Source organism: Bos javanicus, chromosome 10 (genome assembly GCF_032452875.1).
Source record: "Bos javanicus breed banteng chromosome 10, ARS-OSU_banteng_1.0, whole genome shotgun sequence".
In the NCBI taxonomy this organism is placed as follows: Eukaryota; Metazoa; Chordata; class Mammalia; order Artiodactyla; family Bovidae; genus Bos; species Bos javanicus.
This window is the reverse complement of record NC_083877.1, coordinates 35,961,036-35,977,423: the sequence shown is the minus strand read 5'-3', so window position 1 is coordinate 35,977,423 and position 16,388 is coordinate 35,961,036. Positions and strand designations below refer to the sequence as shown.

Genomic DNA, 16,388 nt, shown 5'->3' with positions numbered 1-16,388 from the left:
AAGGCATTCGTGGCCCCTCGTTGGTGGAGTGCTAATCATGGCCTCCAGCAGGCAGCTGGGCTGCTACCCTAAGGTGGCAGCTGGGGGCAAGGGTGGGATTGCTCCTACTTGCCCTGTCAGGCTCCACAGCAGGGCGGGGCACTGCCCATGGACAGGAGTGATCTTTGCCAGGTCCTTGTGGCCCTAGACTGTGTCTCCCCTGGGGGAACCTCTCCACATTCTACCTTGCTAATTTTCCTAAATTTTCTAGGAATGGCAAAAAATCCTGAAAACAAAGAAACCCCCAAGCTAAAGGTGAGCCCTGCAGGCTCCACGGGCCACTTCACACTGCCTCCTCTCAGCAAGAAGAGATGCTTCTGGGGTCACCGGGGCTTGTGGTGCGGACACTGGATCTCTGGAAGCCACACCACTGCCCACATGCCATCCTTCCGTCTTCCCAAGGCCTGAGCATCAGGATGGCCCATCAGAGCTGGCCGTGAAAGGCTGTTCTTAGCCTTGAAGGCTGCAAGGCAGCCCTCCCTGAGGCCCCTTGAAGGAGAGCATCTTATAGGCTCTGTAAGAGCCCTGAGACTGTGGCTGAGCAGGCCTCCTGCCTGTCCATTTTCCAAGGGGAATGCATTTCTTGGGGGTGCTCCCTAGATCACTTGTGCCTTGAAGGCCAGAGGGGTGTCTGCTCAGTTTGTAACGCTCAGGTGCAGGGTCTGGTCCTGTTGAGAAGTCAGTGTTTAACAGTGGCCCCCACTGCCGTCTTTTCAGCTCAAGTGGAAGAGCAAGAAGGAAGCTGAGTCACAAGGCGGCTATTCCAGAGATGTCCTCCTGCAGCTCTTTCAGAAGGTCAGCTCTGCTTACTTCCCTCTTACCCATCATCTCAGTCCCCACGTCAGTCAGCCCAAACCTCAGGATCTCCAGGCCTAACCTTCCTTCACATCTCTACCTGCCTTTTTTTTTTTTTTTCTGTGCCATAAACTATGTGGTAAGTCATTTCAGTTGGGTCTCTTTGTGACCCTATTTACTGTAGCCTGTTAGCCTTCTCTGTCCATGGGGTTTTCTAGGTGAGAATACTGGAGTGGGTTGTCATGCCCTCCTCCAGGAAATCTTCCCCACCCAGGGATTGCACCCTTTTATCCTGTGGCTCCTGCATTGCAGGGGGATCTTTTTACCGCTCAGCTACCAGGGAAGCCATAAACCATAGGATAGTCTAAAGACTTATACTTGAGCCATGGCCCTCCAGTCACTCGTGTTGCCATGTGCCACCTCCAGCCAGACCTAGCCCTTGTCATCCTTAGAAGTAAGGGGCTTGGCTGGGTGTATGGGGAGAGAGGAGGTGGGTGTCTGGCACTAAAGCTCCATCCTCTCCATCTCCTTCAATCATGGAGGCAGCTGTGCGTCTCTGCTGGTCCAAATCCCCACGTCTGCCCAGCTCGCCTTTGCTGCCTCCTGTATTCTTGGAAAAAGAAACAACAAACACAAAAACCTTTCTTTCCCATCTCTGATATCCCCTCTCTGGGAACCTAGCAACAACAGGTTATCCCCAACCCAAAATGACTTGGTTGCCTCTGGGTGGCCTAGGCTTATCTCCAGTGTGAGCTGGGCCATCCTGAAGGCTGGGCCATGCTTACCGGGACCCCTTATCCTCACAGTACGGAGAGGTGCTCAACCTGGTGCTCTCCAGTAAGAAGGCAGGCACCGCTGTGGTAGAGTTTGCAACCGTCAAGGCTGCGGTGAGTGCTCTGTGGGGTTTTGGGGGCCACCAGCAGCCCTGCCATTCCAGGGGAGGAACTCAATTCTGTGGGCCCTCTGAGCTTAGGTGTCCCCACTCCTTGGGCCAGCTTAGAGCCAAGATCTCCCCGAGGCCCACAGGTCTTTGGAGAGGAGACAGAGTGAGTGAAGGAATGAATAGGAGAATGTTCCAGGGATGGTGTTATTTCCTACTGCCTGGCTCCACACCCCTCACCTTCCCCTGGAAGCCAGTGTGCCTCCAGGTTGGGACCCTCACAGAGCCTTCTCCCCTCCCCCACTGCCCAGTCAGAAGACTCACGTTTCCCATGAGCGTCAGAGCTTCAGCACACCATCGCACAAAGGCTGCTCCACTTTGCTTGGAGGATGAGAGTGCTGGTTTTGGTTCTTTCTGTAGGGGTAGAGAGAGCCATTGTGTAGCTGACTGGAATGATGGGACTGGGACTGGCTGTTGTATTTGACAGGAGCTGGCTGTCCAGAATGAAGTGGGCCTGGTCGATAACCCTCTGAAGATTTCCTGGTTGGAGGGACGGCCCCAGAGCGCGATGGGCCACAACCACCCAGGACTGTCCCGGGTAAGGAGCCAGGCCTCACTCTACTGGGCCTACTCAAGCTTCGGGGTGCCTCTTCCTATCTGGGCTCTTCTCAGGGCCCTTTCCTCACAAACCCGTCATCGGGACTACGGAGAGATTGTCAGGTCTGCCTACCCAAGCAGGAGGACTGTGATTCCTTGCTGCCTCTTTCCAGGCTGGCTTACCCTACCCACAACTCTTAGACCTTACTTTCTGTGTTCTGGTCTCCTTTGGGAGCTCTCATCATCATCCAAAGGTGTTGCCCTGGCCTGTGGGTTGCTTGGTTGCTGTGTGAAGCATTTGGTGCTGAGATGACCTGGCGCTTCAGGGAAGGGCTGGTGAGGAGGGTGGCTGCCTTCTTCCCCAACTTCCTTCCAGGTGTGTCTGTGGCTGTCCCAGACAGGGACCTACTGTCAAGAGGCAACATTTCCTCCTTAGAAATAACACTGTCACCCTGCCAACACTGAGGTGCTACCTGGTGCCCACCTCTTGGGGGGAAGCACAGACTTGAGCTGACACATGCCATGTACCAGCTCTTAGTCCCCACGGCCCCACGAAGGCTTGTGTTCACTTCCCCTCCATACACATATATATACACACACTCGGCCCAGGTCACACCTGCCCCCGCTTTGGTGGGGAAAGAGCTCTCCCTTCTCAGAAGCATCTGGGGGTCTGTGCCTCAGGCTGATGTGCTCCAGCCCCTCTGGGGGGAAGAGTGCCCCTCAGCAGGTCAGCAGGGCCTCTGCTCCCACTGCCTCTGGCATGTCCCCTGCTCTCTGACATGGCCCGCACCCGTGAGGATGGGGTGCTCTCTGGAGTATGTCCCAGAGCCTGGACAGAGGAGGAAAAGGAACTGCTCTGAGCCCCACCTGGAACTCTTTAGAGACTGTTTCTCTCCCCCCCTCACCCCTGTTAAGTCCCAGCATTTCACAGCCCCAGATGACACGCCATAGGCTGTGTGATAAAGAACTTTATTTATCATCTGCACCCCCAGGGGAGCTTTCCGCTCAGCACATGCACACAGAGTAGAAATGGGGAGGCCATAAGGCTCGCGTTGTGGAGGCAGTGTGTGCCAGAACCACATGCCGCCAGCCAGGGTCCGCCTCCAGGTCTTCTGGCCATGCGTCAGGGCAGTGCTGCAACCCCCATCATCAGAGGCTTTGAGCAAGGCTCCTTGGTCGTGGTGGCGATTCTGGAGACCAGCTGTGCCTCTTCAGTGTAACAGCCTTGAGCTTTGTGTCCGTCCCCTGATCAGACCTCCCGTATTCTCATGGGTGCAGGAAGGAGGGAAAACTGCACTGTATTTCATTGCATTTCCCCAGGGCTCCCATCCCAAATCTTTCCGAGAATTCCCCACAGCCTCTCTTCTGAAGCTGTCTATGTCTGACATGCCCTCGAGTTCCTTCCTTGGGCTCCAGGGAGTGCTTCAGGCAGCTGTGTTGGCATTTTGAGTCTCTCACACCCACTTTCCTGCTAGTGATTTTGGACTTTTTCCTGAGTCACTCTCTGTATCTCCATTAGCCTCGCTCTTCCCACCCCACAAGCCCCTCCCTCTCCTGGCAGGTCCCATATGCTTCCCTTCCCCCACCAGCCTATGGTCTAGGCCTGTGTGGCCCAATAGAACTTTCTCCAGTGACCTTAACGTTCACCGTTTGCCATTCAGCGTGGTAACCCTTCGTCATATGTGGCTGCTGAGCACTTTAAATGTGGCTAGTGTGACTGGGATGACTTTTTTTTATTGTATTTAGTTTTAATTAGTGTGACTTTAAACAGCCACATGTAGGAGCTGGCACAGCGCATCCATCTTTGAGCCAGTCTTTGTCCTCCACTCCCAGACTTGCCCCTTATGCCACCGTCCCTCTGCCTCCACCCAGGCCTCTGCCTGTCCCTGTGGCTGCAGGCATGGCCTCCCTTCCCAGTCTAGCTAGCTGTCTTCAGGGCTCCTGCCAGCAGGTGCCCCCCTCACATTTCTGGCTTGCCTCTATACCTTTGTCCCTCCACCCTGGGGTGACTCAGAGAACTGTTCAGGACTCCAGGGGGTAGGGGCAGGCAGGGACCTGGATTTCTATCCCTATCTTAATCCCCGACTGTCCCCTCCTTCTCTGGGTCCCCAGGCTCCCACCTCTTTCAGTCACCCCACCTCTGCCCACCCTCCCCCCATTCAGAAGCTGAGCTCACTGGGAAATTGCTCTCTCAGCATCTGCAGAACCTCCTCAAGAAGTGAAATCCCCAGGTCCACTTTGAAGGAGAAGAAGGGATCGCTGAGGTCCGGAGCAGGTGTCCTCTGGAAGGGGGGCGTGTCCGTAAGGTCCTCCTCGGAGGATCGGTGGAGGTTGTCTGCCACGGAGAGCGCGGAGGGCAGGGTGGCAGAGTAGGCGGCCGTGTACTCTGCGGAGGGGGCCTCTAGGATGTTGGGGCAGCTGAAGCTTTCCTGGTAGAGACGCGGGGGTTTGGGCGGGGCCAGCAGGGTGGCCCGGGGCTGCTCGTCCCCCCACAGTGGCAGGCGCCGGCCGTCCGGTCTCCCTCGCAGCTCCCGTATGACCTCTCGGTTGCTGTACTCCTCATGGTCCCCCCCAGCTGTGCTGGCCTGGCTGAGCACGCTGCCCTGTCGCCGGAGTCTCCGCGGCCGCCCCAGGCTCAGCCGCTTGAAGAAGGAGGGGCTGCGGAAGGAGCCTTTGCGCCAAGTCTCCATGGGACCCTGGGGAGCCCGCAGACCAGCCTGGTACCTCAGAAGCCCGGTCAAGGGCAGCTGGGGACCATCGGGCCCTGCTGGAGCAGTGAACAGCGAGAATCAGGCAGCCCTCGCGGGCAGAAGCAGAGGCCTCCGGGTTTCTGCTCAGCACAGAGCGTGGGCGAGCATCCTGGATGATGAGAGGGCATGCAGGGCAGTCCAGGGGAGCCAAGACCTGGGAGTGCTTGGCGATAGGAGTTTCCCAGAGGCGCAGGAGCGGCCCGGTTACTCAATAGGGTAGTGGAAAAACCCCAGGAGGAGGAAGCTGCACTTACAGAGCTCGAGTTCGGGCAGCTGTGGTAGATGAGAGCTGCATTGTCTTCCGCGGGGCTGGGCTTCTCACCGGCTCCGCTGGCTTCTCCCTGGCCCTGGCAGGAGACTGGCCTCTCTGCTGGTAGCTCCCAGACTGTGATTAGTAGCTTGGCTGTTTGTGACCGCGTGTGGTGGTGGAGATGTTTTGTTGTCTTCAGTTGACTCAGTCAGGTGGGAAGTGGCGTTCAGGCTCTGAGGTAATTGCAGCATCTGCAGGCTGGGGTTTGGGCTGCGCGGCCAACACCCTGGGGCACCAGGGAGCTGAGGATTCCTCTGGGGACTGTCGGGGCAGCCCTGCTCTGTGTCACCACGCTGCCTCCTCTTCCTCCACAGCCCCAGTGCTCTGGGGCCTGGTGGGCAACCTGGCTCTCCAGCTCCTGTGTGTCTGGAGTGAGGAACTCAGAGGTGGGAGTTAACTGAAAGACTGGCGTGTGGAATGACTGTTGGGGAAGGAAGGGACCTGTCACTGGTGTGGGTGACTCAGACCTGGGGCCCAGTGACAGGCCCTCATTAGCAGAACCCGCAGGGATGGGGAGGAGGAAAGAGGCAGAGGGTGTGTTAAGGGTGAGCAGCCCTGCACCTATAAAGTGCTGGCTCCTCCCAGGGGCGTGCCAAGGGTGACTTCAGGTTTTCTCAGCACAATAGCATTACCTTGGGGACGGGAGAACTGACTTCCCCTTGCCCTGACTTCAAACCTGGCTGCTGTTTCCTCTCCCTTCCTTGATTTACCCAGATGGCCTCAGGGCAGGAAAGGACAGTTGAGGGCCAGGGTCCTAACTTCCTGTCAGGCTGTGTGGACCTCATCTGGGGTCTGTCCTCTGGGGAAGGGGCTGGGCCCAGCCTAAGAGGTGGGCCTGGCGGGGAGGGCCACTCTTCTTCAAGTTGCTGCAACTTGGGAGAGAGGAGGAGGCGTGGGGTTGTTGGGAAGAACAGGGGGATCTGGGCTGAGTAACACTTCCTGGTTCCGTACATCCCCGACTCCAAACCAGTTGGCCAGGGCCTAGCATCTTAACCCTAGCCACTCCCTTCTAATTCCCTGGGTCACTGACCACCAGACTTTCTCCTTGGCTTGTTCCGTGAAGGTGCACCAGCTTGGGGTACTATGAGAAGCTCTCTGCTGTGCAGCCCCCTTTGACCTGGCTCGCTTCTGTGCCACCTCTGGTGGGCTTCACCCGTATTCACATAGCTTCAGCTGCATGGAGGGAGGAAGTGGATCTAAGACTCACTGCAGACATTATCAGGGCATGAGGTCGGTGGCTCAGGGCTCTCCTGCAGAGCCGCCTCTCCAGCCCACAGCCTTGGCCTACTAAGGTGGTTGTTTATTATTCTTTTGATTATTAAAATACTGCACTCTTTAATCCCTCACACTGTGCTGGCAAGATCATAAAAGAAGCCAGGGCCCTGCCCTCCGCGAGCCCTGGTGTATTTTTAGGAGGCAGGCTGGCCTCTTGTTTCCCTCTCCTCCTAGGGTGGGGCTCCCTCTGTGTCCTTAGCAGGAGCCAGACCACAGGAAGGGAGGGCAACTGGGATGGGGCAGTGCTCTCACCTCCTCCTGGCAGAGCCGGTATATTTCTGCACCTTCAACAAGCCTTCTTCCCTGGGAACTGGTGGAAAGCAGAAACCATGGGGTGCAGGACATGAGGGGAGATGAGGGCCTGGCTAGAGCATGAGCAAGTGAGTCACTGAGCTGACTGCAGATGCGAAGGACCTGGGAGAGGGGGAGGCGGGGTGGGGTGGCAGCTGCTTGATGGGCTGGAGGGAGGCAGCCGAGCAGCTGGCCTGGTGCCAAAGGCCTGCTTGCTGTGAGGGAATATGGGTGGCTTGGGGTTGCGGGATGTTCCAGGATCCTCCCTTTCCCAGGCAGCCTCCCTCCTTGACCATTGGTGGCGGCTCTGCCTAGGCCCTGTCCTCCAAGTCTGGAATCTGTGGGACACTGCCCTACCACCCTGATCCCTCCCTGTCTCCCTCTGTCCCCAGGGCTCAGTGGTGTCCGAGAGGGACTACGAGAGCCTCGTCATGATGCGCATGCGCCAGGCAGCTGAGAGGCAGCAGCTGATTGCCCAGATGCAGCAGGAGGACCAGGCGGGGCAGCCAACGTAACCTCCTGCCTCCAGCGCTCTCCTCCCACAGCCCTTTTCTTAAACATCACCAATAAACTTTCTGTTTTTTAAGAGTCTACCTCTACTGCATACATAGGTATAGGGTGTGGGCCTACCCAAGCGTGGCCCTGGTTTCTGGGCTCTGCCCAGGCCTGGCTCTCCCTCCCAGGGAGTGGGCAGACCCCAAGGAGGCGCTCCCCTTGGTGAGAGTCAGTGGCCAGCAGAGCAGAGGAGCAACCTCTCATCACAGCCCTTTATTGGCTTGGACTAGCTATGCAGGCCCTACCCACCCAGTCCTGGAGCCATGCTCCACAGGGGCACCTAGCTCCCTGCCAGGGGCAGCCTGGCTCGTCAGGCCCTGTTTTTGACAGAACAGGGCCTCCTCCAGGGCCTGCGCCTGGCCTGATGCTGGAGGGGCAGCTGAGGGCACCAGGGCCAGGGGCCCTACCCTTCCACACTGTCTGAGACAGGTTTCAGAGAAGGCCATTCACTGCCCAGTGGTACTGGGCCAAGGAGAAGGATGATTTGGGAAGAAGGGGCAGGGTGGTGAGCAAGGCAGGGTCTTGGGGTCGGGGCCCATGGCAGCCACTCCAAAGAAGTGTGACTGGCGCTCCTCCGTGTGGGAGGGTCACTCCTTGTGCAGGCACCACACCAGCGTCTGGCCCACCCCTGTCATGCTCAGCACACGGAAGCCCCTGCGCTCCAGCTTGTCCAGGACGATTCGAGGAGGGTCATTCACATAGTACTCAGAGCTGCGAAGAGAAGGAGAGTGGCATGAGAGGGTACACAGCACAGCCCCGCCTACAAACCTAGTATCTGCTGCAGACTCTGCCTGGTCACAAGTACTCCTAACAGGACTGCTGTTTTCAGGTTGCCTTCTGCAAATGTTCCCTGCCCCGTCACCTGCTTAGCTCTTTGCATCATCTCATTTATTTCTCTCAACAACCTAAGGGAGGTACTGTTATTCCTATTTATAAAAGAAAATCAAGAGGAGTAAAGCAGCTTTTCTGATGTCATCCAGATAGTAACACCCCCGTTAGTCTGAAAATAGCCCACATGCCCTGGGTCACTGCCAATTTGGAGGGAGCAGCCTCCTTTCCCCAGGGCCATCCCCCAGGCCTCTGTCCTCTTGTCTGACTGTCCTGTAGTCCTGGAGCAATAAGGTTGGCCTTCAAGAGCTCCTGGCTGTGGCTGCCGCCCCCTAGGATGGAGAATGCTTGGTTTCCCTTCTTTCAGGATTAATTGATTCTGAAGGGCCATCAGATACATAAAGAGCTCAAGCCCCAGGCTGGGCATCTCAGAGACAGAAGCCTCATGGCAAAGGGATGGAGTTGGCTTCAGCCTTCCAACCCTGACCAAGGGGCTAGGGCCAGCTCACCAACTCTTTCCCTTCTTTTAACTGGGGTACACTCTGGTGACCTTTCTTAGGAGTTCCAGCCTGTGTGAACAGGGTTCTCCCTGTCCACTGGGTAGGAAGGAATGAGGGGCAGAAGAGGAATTAATGATCACTGTTTAGACTTGGAGTTGGGGTGAAGGATGCCGAGAGAAGTGGTTAAGTCCCCAGGCAGCAGCTGAACTGGAAGCAGGACCCAGGCATCCTGTTCCTAGGGCTGAGCTTTGTTACTCATTCAGCTCTTCAAGCCAGAGCCTTTCTCTGTGCCTGTCTTGGCCTTGATGGGATTCAGCTTAGAGATGAAAAGGTAAGGCAAGAAGCAGTCCACTTGCAGAAGTCTATACTCAGGGGACTGGACTCTGTCCTGGTACCTTGTCCACGGGCTCCCTTGTGAAGGCAGGGCCAATGGAAAAGCTCTCAGAGCAAGCCTGGGGGGCTGTGGTGAGGCTGCAGATGGGACCCACCCTACAGAGGACAGATCCCCAGGATGCAGGCAGAGGGGTCCTGAGGCTGGGCAGGGGCATTTTCTTGTGTAAATGGAACAAAGACAGGCCTCGGGGCTGGCGGGGAGAAAAGTCTTAGGAATGCTACTACTTACAAGTTGTTTCCCAGGACACTTCTTTTTGAGGCCCCCAGATGCTGCATCAGTTCTGGATCTGAGTGCTCATCGCCCACCACGGTGGGGCCCACCTCCTGCAAGGTAAGCCACAGAGGCTGCTTGGCTGTCTGCCAGGTCGAGGTGTGCAGTTAGCCTTTATCTGAGCCCACTTCAGTTAAAGGCTGGAGGGACAGGGAAGGAATCTTGGGGGCTAAACACAAGCTGGGAAGGGGTAGAGTCCATCAGTCATCAGACTGAGCAATGTGGGGCCTCCTTGGCCCCTCTAGGCTGGACCAGGCAGTGCCCAACATTGGCACCTTCATGCCAGGCACCACTGCGTGTATCTGTGTATCAGAATCACCCAGAGAACAGAGAAATGCAAATGTATGTCCACATAAAAACTTGCACACACAGTAGCATTATTCATAGTAGCCAAAAAGTAGAAACAACCCAAATGTTTGTCAACTGATGAGTGGATAAATGAAATGTGATATAGCCTTTCAATGGAATTTTATTTGACCCCTTTATTTGACCTCTTTATTAAGAGGGGTGAGTACTGATGCATGCTACAATACGGATGAACCTTGAAAACATCATGTAAGTGAAGGAGGCCAAAGACCATATATTATGATGAAAAGTAGGCGAGTGGTTACCTAGGGCTGAGGGGCCCGGGGAAATGAGTGACAGCTAAGGTTCAGGGTGTGGGTCTTCTCCTAAGACCCAATTGGAGTCTTTGGAGAAGACAATTGTTCTAAATGTTGTTCTAAATGTTCTAAAATTGCTTACGGTGATGGTTGAACAATTCTGAATAAGCCAAAACAAACCCAAACCCACTGCCGTGAACTCTACACTTTAAATTGGTGAATTCTGTGGTTATATGTATCATATACCAATGAAACTGCTAGTTTAAAAAATTGCTTCAGGAGCACTGAATTCCCAAACTCCAGGCTTACAGAGTGCTTCCGGAGATCTGGGAAGGGACCCAGAGTCTACATTTTACCATCTGTACAGCTGACTGGCTCTTAAACCACTGCCAAGACTTCTCCCATCCAGTGGAGAGCGCGTCTGCTATTTCCTGCATCTCTAGGGAACCGTGTACCTCCTGATGGATCACCGGAGCACTGGAGAGGTAGGGGGCAGACGAGCATCCTGCTGCCCAGGTTGGGGACCCAGTCATATTGTGAGCTGTCAGCACCTTCTTTTTGCAGAGGAAACTGTGCCCAGGGAAAGGGGCGTGGCTTGACTGTTGAATGGATGTTCTCACACCTCTAACCTTCCTGGTCGTCTCCGGGTTCTTTCTTCTCTTTCTTTTCTAAGGTCTCAGAAGAGCTCTTCCTGGAAGTGCCTAAGGGCGCAGGTCGTAGCTGTAGGCGGGCCACTTGGCACAGGGGTCTCAGTGTCGTAGCACATCCTTTTTTCAAACCTCTTTTCCTTAGATTAGTCCACTCCTCCCACCCCTCATTGCCCGGCGGAGCGGCTCTGTGTAGGGCAGTGGTTGCTGCACTTGAGAGAGCAGGACTTTCTGAGTCCCTTTCAGAGGCTTCGACCTCCCGCAGACAGGTAGGACCCGAGCCGCAGGCGCCCGGAACTCCTGAGTGGCGGGGACGCACGCACGTAGCCCCCCTTCCCGGCGCTGGAGGGGCCCGGCCGCCGGAGCTCCCTAGTCCCAGTATCCAGGCAGGGTCCGAGTTCCAACCTTCCTCTCCGCCGCCCGCGGGGGGCGTGTCCCAGGCGGCTTCCGCGTCTCGGCACCCGCAGGCGTGGCCCGGGAGGGAGGCGCCAAGGTGCGGCCGGCAGCGTCCCCCCGCCCTGGGCCCAAAGCCAACTCCCAGGGACGAGCAGCGGGTACTCACCATGCGTGTCTGGGTGCTGATGAGCAGGTAGGGCATGGTGCGCGCGTCCCGGCCAGGATCCTTCCCTGGACTTTGGGTAGGGCGCCGACGCCAGCCCTTCAGGCTCCGGGACTGAGACCAGCAGCCTAGAGTCCAGTTACTCCGGCTCTGGCCTCCGGTTGCGCCAATCCCTGAGCTCCTGGTCCGTAAGCCCCTCGACCGGCCAATCAGGAGCGGGCGCCCTTGACGCGCCCAGAGCTCGGTGATTCGAGACCCGCCCCCTGCCCTGGGGCAGCTCACTGGGACCCTGTGTTGTCACCCGCCGCTCCCGAGGGTCGTCCAGCGGAGCGGAGGGACCTCTGTTGGGTAGTGGGGGGATCGCTCCCGCACCGGCGTGCCGGAGCTGGGAGCGGCCCCCGAGCTCTGCTGGCTGCGTTGGGCCGTGGCGCCCAGCGCGCGTGTTGCCCTTGCACCCCGTTACTGCAACACCTCCAGTAACAGGTTCCAAAGTCCTGCTGGTCCCCGTCCCAGCCTCTGTGAAGCCCAACAGGGAGCAAAGGGCGACCCCACTGAGGTCTCCCAAGCTCCTGCCCACCTCACCCAAAGACTCCTCTAAAATGTTTATCGGATCCCTACTTCCCGACCCAAGACACGGTCTCCGGAGATTCCTTAAGCGCATGGAAGACAGGCAGGAGACCCCTCCGGTGCACTGCGCATTCCTGCCTCCCCACTGTAGTTCCTAGTACAGCGGCGGAACCTTGCATTTCTGTGGCCTTGTGGGTAAGTATGTAAGAGAACTGAGCACTTCGCAGAGTGCCAGGCCTAGAGAGACTGAAACCAATGGAATCTGGTCGTTCAGAGAGCTTTCCATGAAGCGAGAGAGACACGGCACACGTGCTGGAGACTACAAGGCAACACCTGGGACAAAAGAAACTTACCCGAACCAGCCACCAAAGAGAGCGGCCAGTTCACCTCCACGTGTTCACGCCCTCATCTGGATGTATCAAAATCTGACAACATTCTTAATCTGCCTTGTGACATCTGCCTTGTTGTGATTGGTTTTTTAAAAAAGAAAAGCAAAACAAAGGCAGCCTGTAACCTTCCCTCCCAGGCTCTTGAAAAATCTTCACTTCACTGAAGGGCACTTACAGGGCTCTCTCTGTGCCTCCAGCACTTTGACCGATGAGGAGAGAAGTACAAGGGATAAATAGCAAGTTGTAACCCTAAAGGGAGAAGGCAATGGCACCCCACTCCAGTACTCTTGCCTGGAAAATCCCATGGACGGAGGAGCCTGGTAGGCTGCAGTCCATGGGGTCGAGAAGAGTCGGACACGACTTCGCGACTTCACTTTCACTTTTCACTTTCAAGCATTGGAGAAGGAAATGGCAACCTACTCCAGTATTCTTGCCTGGGAAATCCCATGGAGAGAGGAGCCTGGCGGGATAAGCCTGTGGGGTCACAGAAGAGTCAGACATGACTTAGCAACTAAACAACAACCCTACAGTATACTTCCTGGTCTGATCTGTTTTTCTGTACCCTCTTTCCCTATTCTCTACCTCCAGGACTAGAAGTCTAGCTAGAGAGATAAGACATATTTATGCTTAACAAAGGATTTGTTAAACTAAAAACTAATGCCCAGGATATAAAGAAATCTTACAAATTAGGAAGAAAAAGAAGAAAAATGGGCAAATGACTCAATTAGGCACTTTTCAAAAAAGAGAGTGGAAATAGGCAATAAACATAAAACATAATGTTCAATATCATTAGAAATTCAGAAATGCATATTAAACCACAACGAGATAATGCTTTACAGATTTGAAAAAAAATCAAAATATGTGAGCATCATGTATTGGTGAGGATGTCTAACAGTTGAAACGTGAAACGTTACTGTTGGGATTACAAATTGTTATGATAGATACAATCACCTTGGAAAACAATTTGGCATCATCCAGTAAAGCTTAAGATGTTCATTACTGTGACCCACCAGACCTCTCATCGATAAACCTAGGAAAACTCACTGACTACATCAAGAATATTAAAAAAGAATATTCATAACAGCACTGTAATTAGCAAAAAACTGGAAACAGTCTTTATTGCCATCTGAAGTAGAAAAAGGTTTTGCTTGATTCATACAATGGACACTACAATAAAAATGAATAAAAAAGCAAATACTGGGGAAAATACAGAATAATCCTATTTACCTAAAGCTCACAAACATGCAAAACTAAACAATTTGAAGGAAATGATAAATATAATATTCAGGGTAGTGGTTACCTCTGAGAGAAGAGAAAGGGATGGAGGAGAGACAGAAATGCAGGGTTCTTAAAAGATAAAAATGATGTTCTCCTTCTTACACTAGGATGTGGGTGCAAAGGATTATAAATGTACTCAGTTTTTATACATATATTATAAGTATTATTTTGTAGCCATTAAATATTTTGTAAGAACAATCCTTTTTAAATGTCAAGTGTCTTAGAGGTAAGGCCACCATCCCAAGGCATATGTCACCTCTCTTGAAAGAGCCAGGTACATAAGGCTCTCATGTTCTGGGCAGAGACCAGGACAGGGATTTGGGGTTTGCTCTACTCTCTCAGGCTGGACTGTGGAGGGGTGGGGAGGAAACAGGAGGGCAGACTATCTCAGACTGCCAGGGATTTATTAAATTTGCAAAACTGGTCTGCAGATGCAGCATAAGATAGAGTACTCCATCCAGAATCACCTACCCCAATGCTGATTGCCCTAGCAGAGGCATGCACACCAGATAATATCTTTAATATCCAGGAGGAAATGAATTCCCCTACTTGGTTTTCCCATCTGGCTTCACCTCTTGCCACAATCAGTTTATCTGGCAGATCTTCCTCCCCTATAAAAGGAGAAGAAATTGTTCTTCTACTACTCAGCTTTTCATTATGAAAATCAAACTGTGTCCACAGGGTTAACAGAGGCTTATGACTAGCAAATTATTACCTTGTTTTACAGAACAATAGATAAGAAACAACTTGTTAAAAACCCCCTCTGCTTGTAAACTCCCTTCACTGATTAAGCTAGCTTTTGTTTTTAAAGCTAGCTTTAATTTGTTTTGTTTTGTTTTTTTTCTCTCTCTAATTTCATACCCTTCAAATATCACATAGCCTGGGTAATATATCACAAGACTCCTTAACCACCCCTACAGATAACACCTTTGAAGTGTGGGTCGCTATAGCAACGGGAGCTCAAGTTGTTTCTTGGGAACTTGGAATCAGTTCATGTTCTGTTCAAGCTGGCTAAGACTGGCTGGGACCACTGAGCCTAAAACTGGGTCCACACAAGTGTCCAATGAACAGCCTTTTGACATAAGAGGGTCAAAACTCCACCATCAGATCATGCTAAGCGCCTGCATTTTTAAGATCATGCTAAGCGCCTGCATGAAGAAGCGTATAACCCAGATATGGCCACACAGAACACCATTTACCTTACCTTTTCCTATCTCTAATCACCTTCCCCCATGCCTAAGATCACCCTGTTTCTTTTCTTTTTTTTTTTTTTAACTTTGGCTGTGCTAGCTCTTGTTGTGGCAGGTGGGATTCTCCAGTTGTGATTAGAGGGGCTTAGTTGCTCCCTGGCATGTGGAATCTTAGTTCACCCACCAAGGATTAAATCCATGTCCCCAGCATTGGAAGGTGGAGTCTTAACACTGTACCACCAGGGAAGTCCCCTACCCTGTTTCTTTATATCTCAAGTCTTCAGAGAGGCGGATCTGAGATTTGTTCTCCTGTCCCCTGGCTTGGCTGCCTTGGTAATGAATTCTTTTTCTGCTGCAAACCTCTGTGTCTTAGCATTTGACTTGCCATGCTTTGGGCAAACAAATTTGGTTTGGTAACAAAAGCATTATCAATGTGGCAGGGGCTGGATATTCATCATTCCTTATTTCCTTCCTTCCTCCATGCAGCTTTTATGGATGGTCTTTGTATTAGAGCTGTGCTAGGCATAGGGAATGGATCAGGCATGAACTCCATCCTGGAAAAGTAAGCAGTCCAGTGGGTAGAGAGTCTAGAAAGCAAATATTTATAGAACCAATTGTAATACAGGTAACCAGGCCTCAAAGGCAAAGAAAGAAAATATTAATTCCACTAAGGAATTAATTAATTAAACAGGTTTTTATTCCCTCCAAAGTAAAAATACTCAGTTTTTTCTTATTACAGAAGAAATACATGCTTATTTCAGAAAAATGAGGAAAAATACGGAAAAGATATTAAAAGCATTCCTTTCTCACCACCAAGACAACATACTTAATCTCTTAGCGTATCGCAAGAGGTACTAATACTAATGAAACTGAATCCTTAAAAATGAGTAGCTGGAAAAAAAAATCAGTAGCAGATATTGGTGAAGTTTTTTATTTAAAGGACTTCACCACAACCTCTGGAATTTTTTATTTATTTTTGGCTGCATTGGGTCTTCATTGCTTTGTGAGGGCTTTCGCTAGTTGTGGTGAGCAGGAGCTGTTCTCTAGTGCAGGCTCAGAAGTTGTTGCACAGGGCTTGGCTGCTCTGCGGCATGTGGAATCTTCCTGGACCAGGAACTGAACCCATGTCTCCTGCATTGGCAGGCGGATTCTTAACCACTGGCCCACTTAAGGAAGTCCCAAATGTACTGCTATATGTGTAAAATATCTCACAATTAAAAAGTAAATAAATATAATATCTAGTCAAGGATTTGGGAGGACTGGTTTAGATATTTTGACTCCCACTAAACTAAAATTTAACTTTTAAGAAATGCTGACAATAAAATTAGAACCATAATCCATAAAAAAATCTTGTCTTTAATTTTTTTCAAATATTTATTTATTATTTTTGGCTGCATCTTGTCTTCACTGGGGATCTTTCCCTAAAATGCGTGGGCTCTGTAGTTTTGGTGTGCAGGCTTAGTTGCCCTGAAGGCATGTGGGATCTTAAGACGTTCACTGGCCAGGGATGGAACCTATGTCTCCTGCATTGGAAGGCAGATTCTTAATCACTGGACCACCAGGGAAGTCCCTATGTGTTGTTTGCTTTTTAAGTAATTAATTAATTTTTGACTTATACTGCAGGGCTTGTGGGATCTTAGTTCCCCATGCAGGGGTAGAACCTGAGCCCCCA

General features: G+C 52.6%; 3 protein-coding genes across 7 annotated transcripts in view; 1 reads left to right on the top strand and 2 right to left on the bottom strand.

The window, feature by feature from the left end:
• Positions 1-7,525, top strand: part of DNAJC17 (DnaJ heat shock protein family (Hsp40) member C17) — a 30,315-nt gene extending 22,790 nt beyond the window's left edge. The window contains exons 7-11 of the mRNA XM_061430790.1: positions 251-294; positions 757-834; positions 1,641-1,721; positions 2,202-2,312; positions 7,330-7,525. Coding sequence (XP_061286774.1) covers positions 251-294; positions 757-834; positions 1,641-1,721; positions 2,202-2,312; positions 7,330-7,452 — 437 coding nt within the window. The 3' untranslated portion in view covers positions 7,453-7,525. The remainder of the gene's footprint in view (positions 1-250; positions 295-756; positions 835-1,640; positions 1,722-2,201; positions 2,313-7,329) is intronic.
• C10H15orf62 (chromosome 10 C15orf62 homolog) lies at positions 829-7,333 on the bottom strand. 5 transcript variants are annotated; one of them, XM_061430801.1, is made up of 3 exons: positions 4,488-7,333; positions 2,039-2,128; positions 829-1,444 (listed from the first exon to the last, which is right to left on the bottom strand). In XM_061430801.1, the coding sequence occupies exons 1-2, from the start codon at positions 4,999-5,001 to the stop codon at positions 2,061-2,063; spliced, it is 582 nt and encodes a 193-aa protein (XP_061286785.1). In that variant the 5' UTR covers positions 5,002-7,333; the 3' UTR covers positions 829-1,444; positions 2,039-2,060. The 5 variants fall into 5 exon arrangements, with proteins under 5 accessions (XP_061286785.1, XP_061286784.1, XP_061286783.1 ...); XM_061430800.1 differs by having other exon boundaries at positions 829-1,437; XM_061430798.1 differs by lacking the exons at positions 829-1,444; positions 2,039-2,128 and adding an exon at positions 3,259-3,576 and having other exon boundaries at positions 4,488-5,170; positions 5,316-7,333.
• A 165-nt stretch (positions 7,526-7,690) lies between the features above and the next one.
• On the bottom strand, positions 7,691-11,750 carry GCHFR (GTP cyclohydrolase I feedback regulator). Its single transcript, XM_061430802.1, has 3 exons — positions 11,296-11,750; positions 9,443-9,537; positions 7,691-8,203 (listed from the first exon to the last, which is right to left on the bottom strand). The coding sequence occupies exons 1-3, from the start codon at positions 11,329-11,331 to the stop codon at positions 8,080-8,082; spliced, it is 255 nt and encodes an 84-aa protein (XP_061286786.1). The 5' UTR covers positions 11,332-11,750; the 3' UTR covers positions 7,691-8,079.
• Between the last annotated feature and the right edge of the window lie 4,638 nt (positions 11,751-16,388).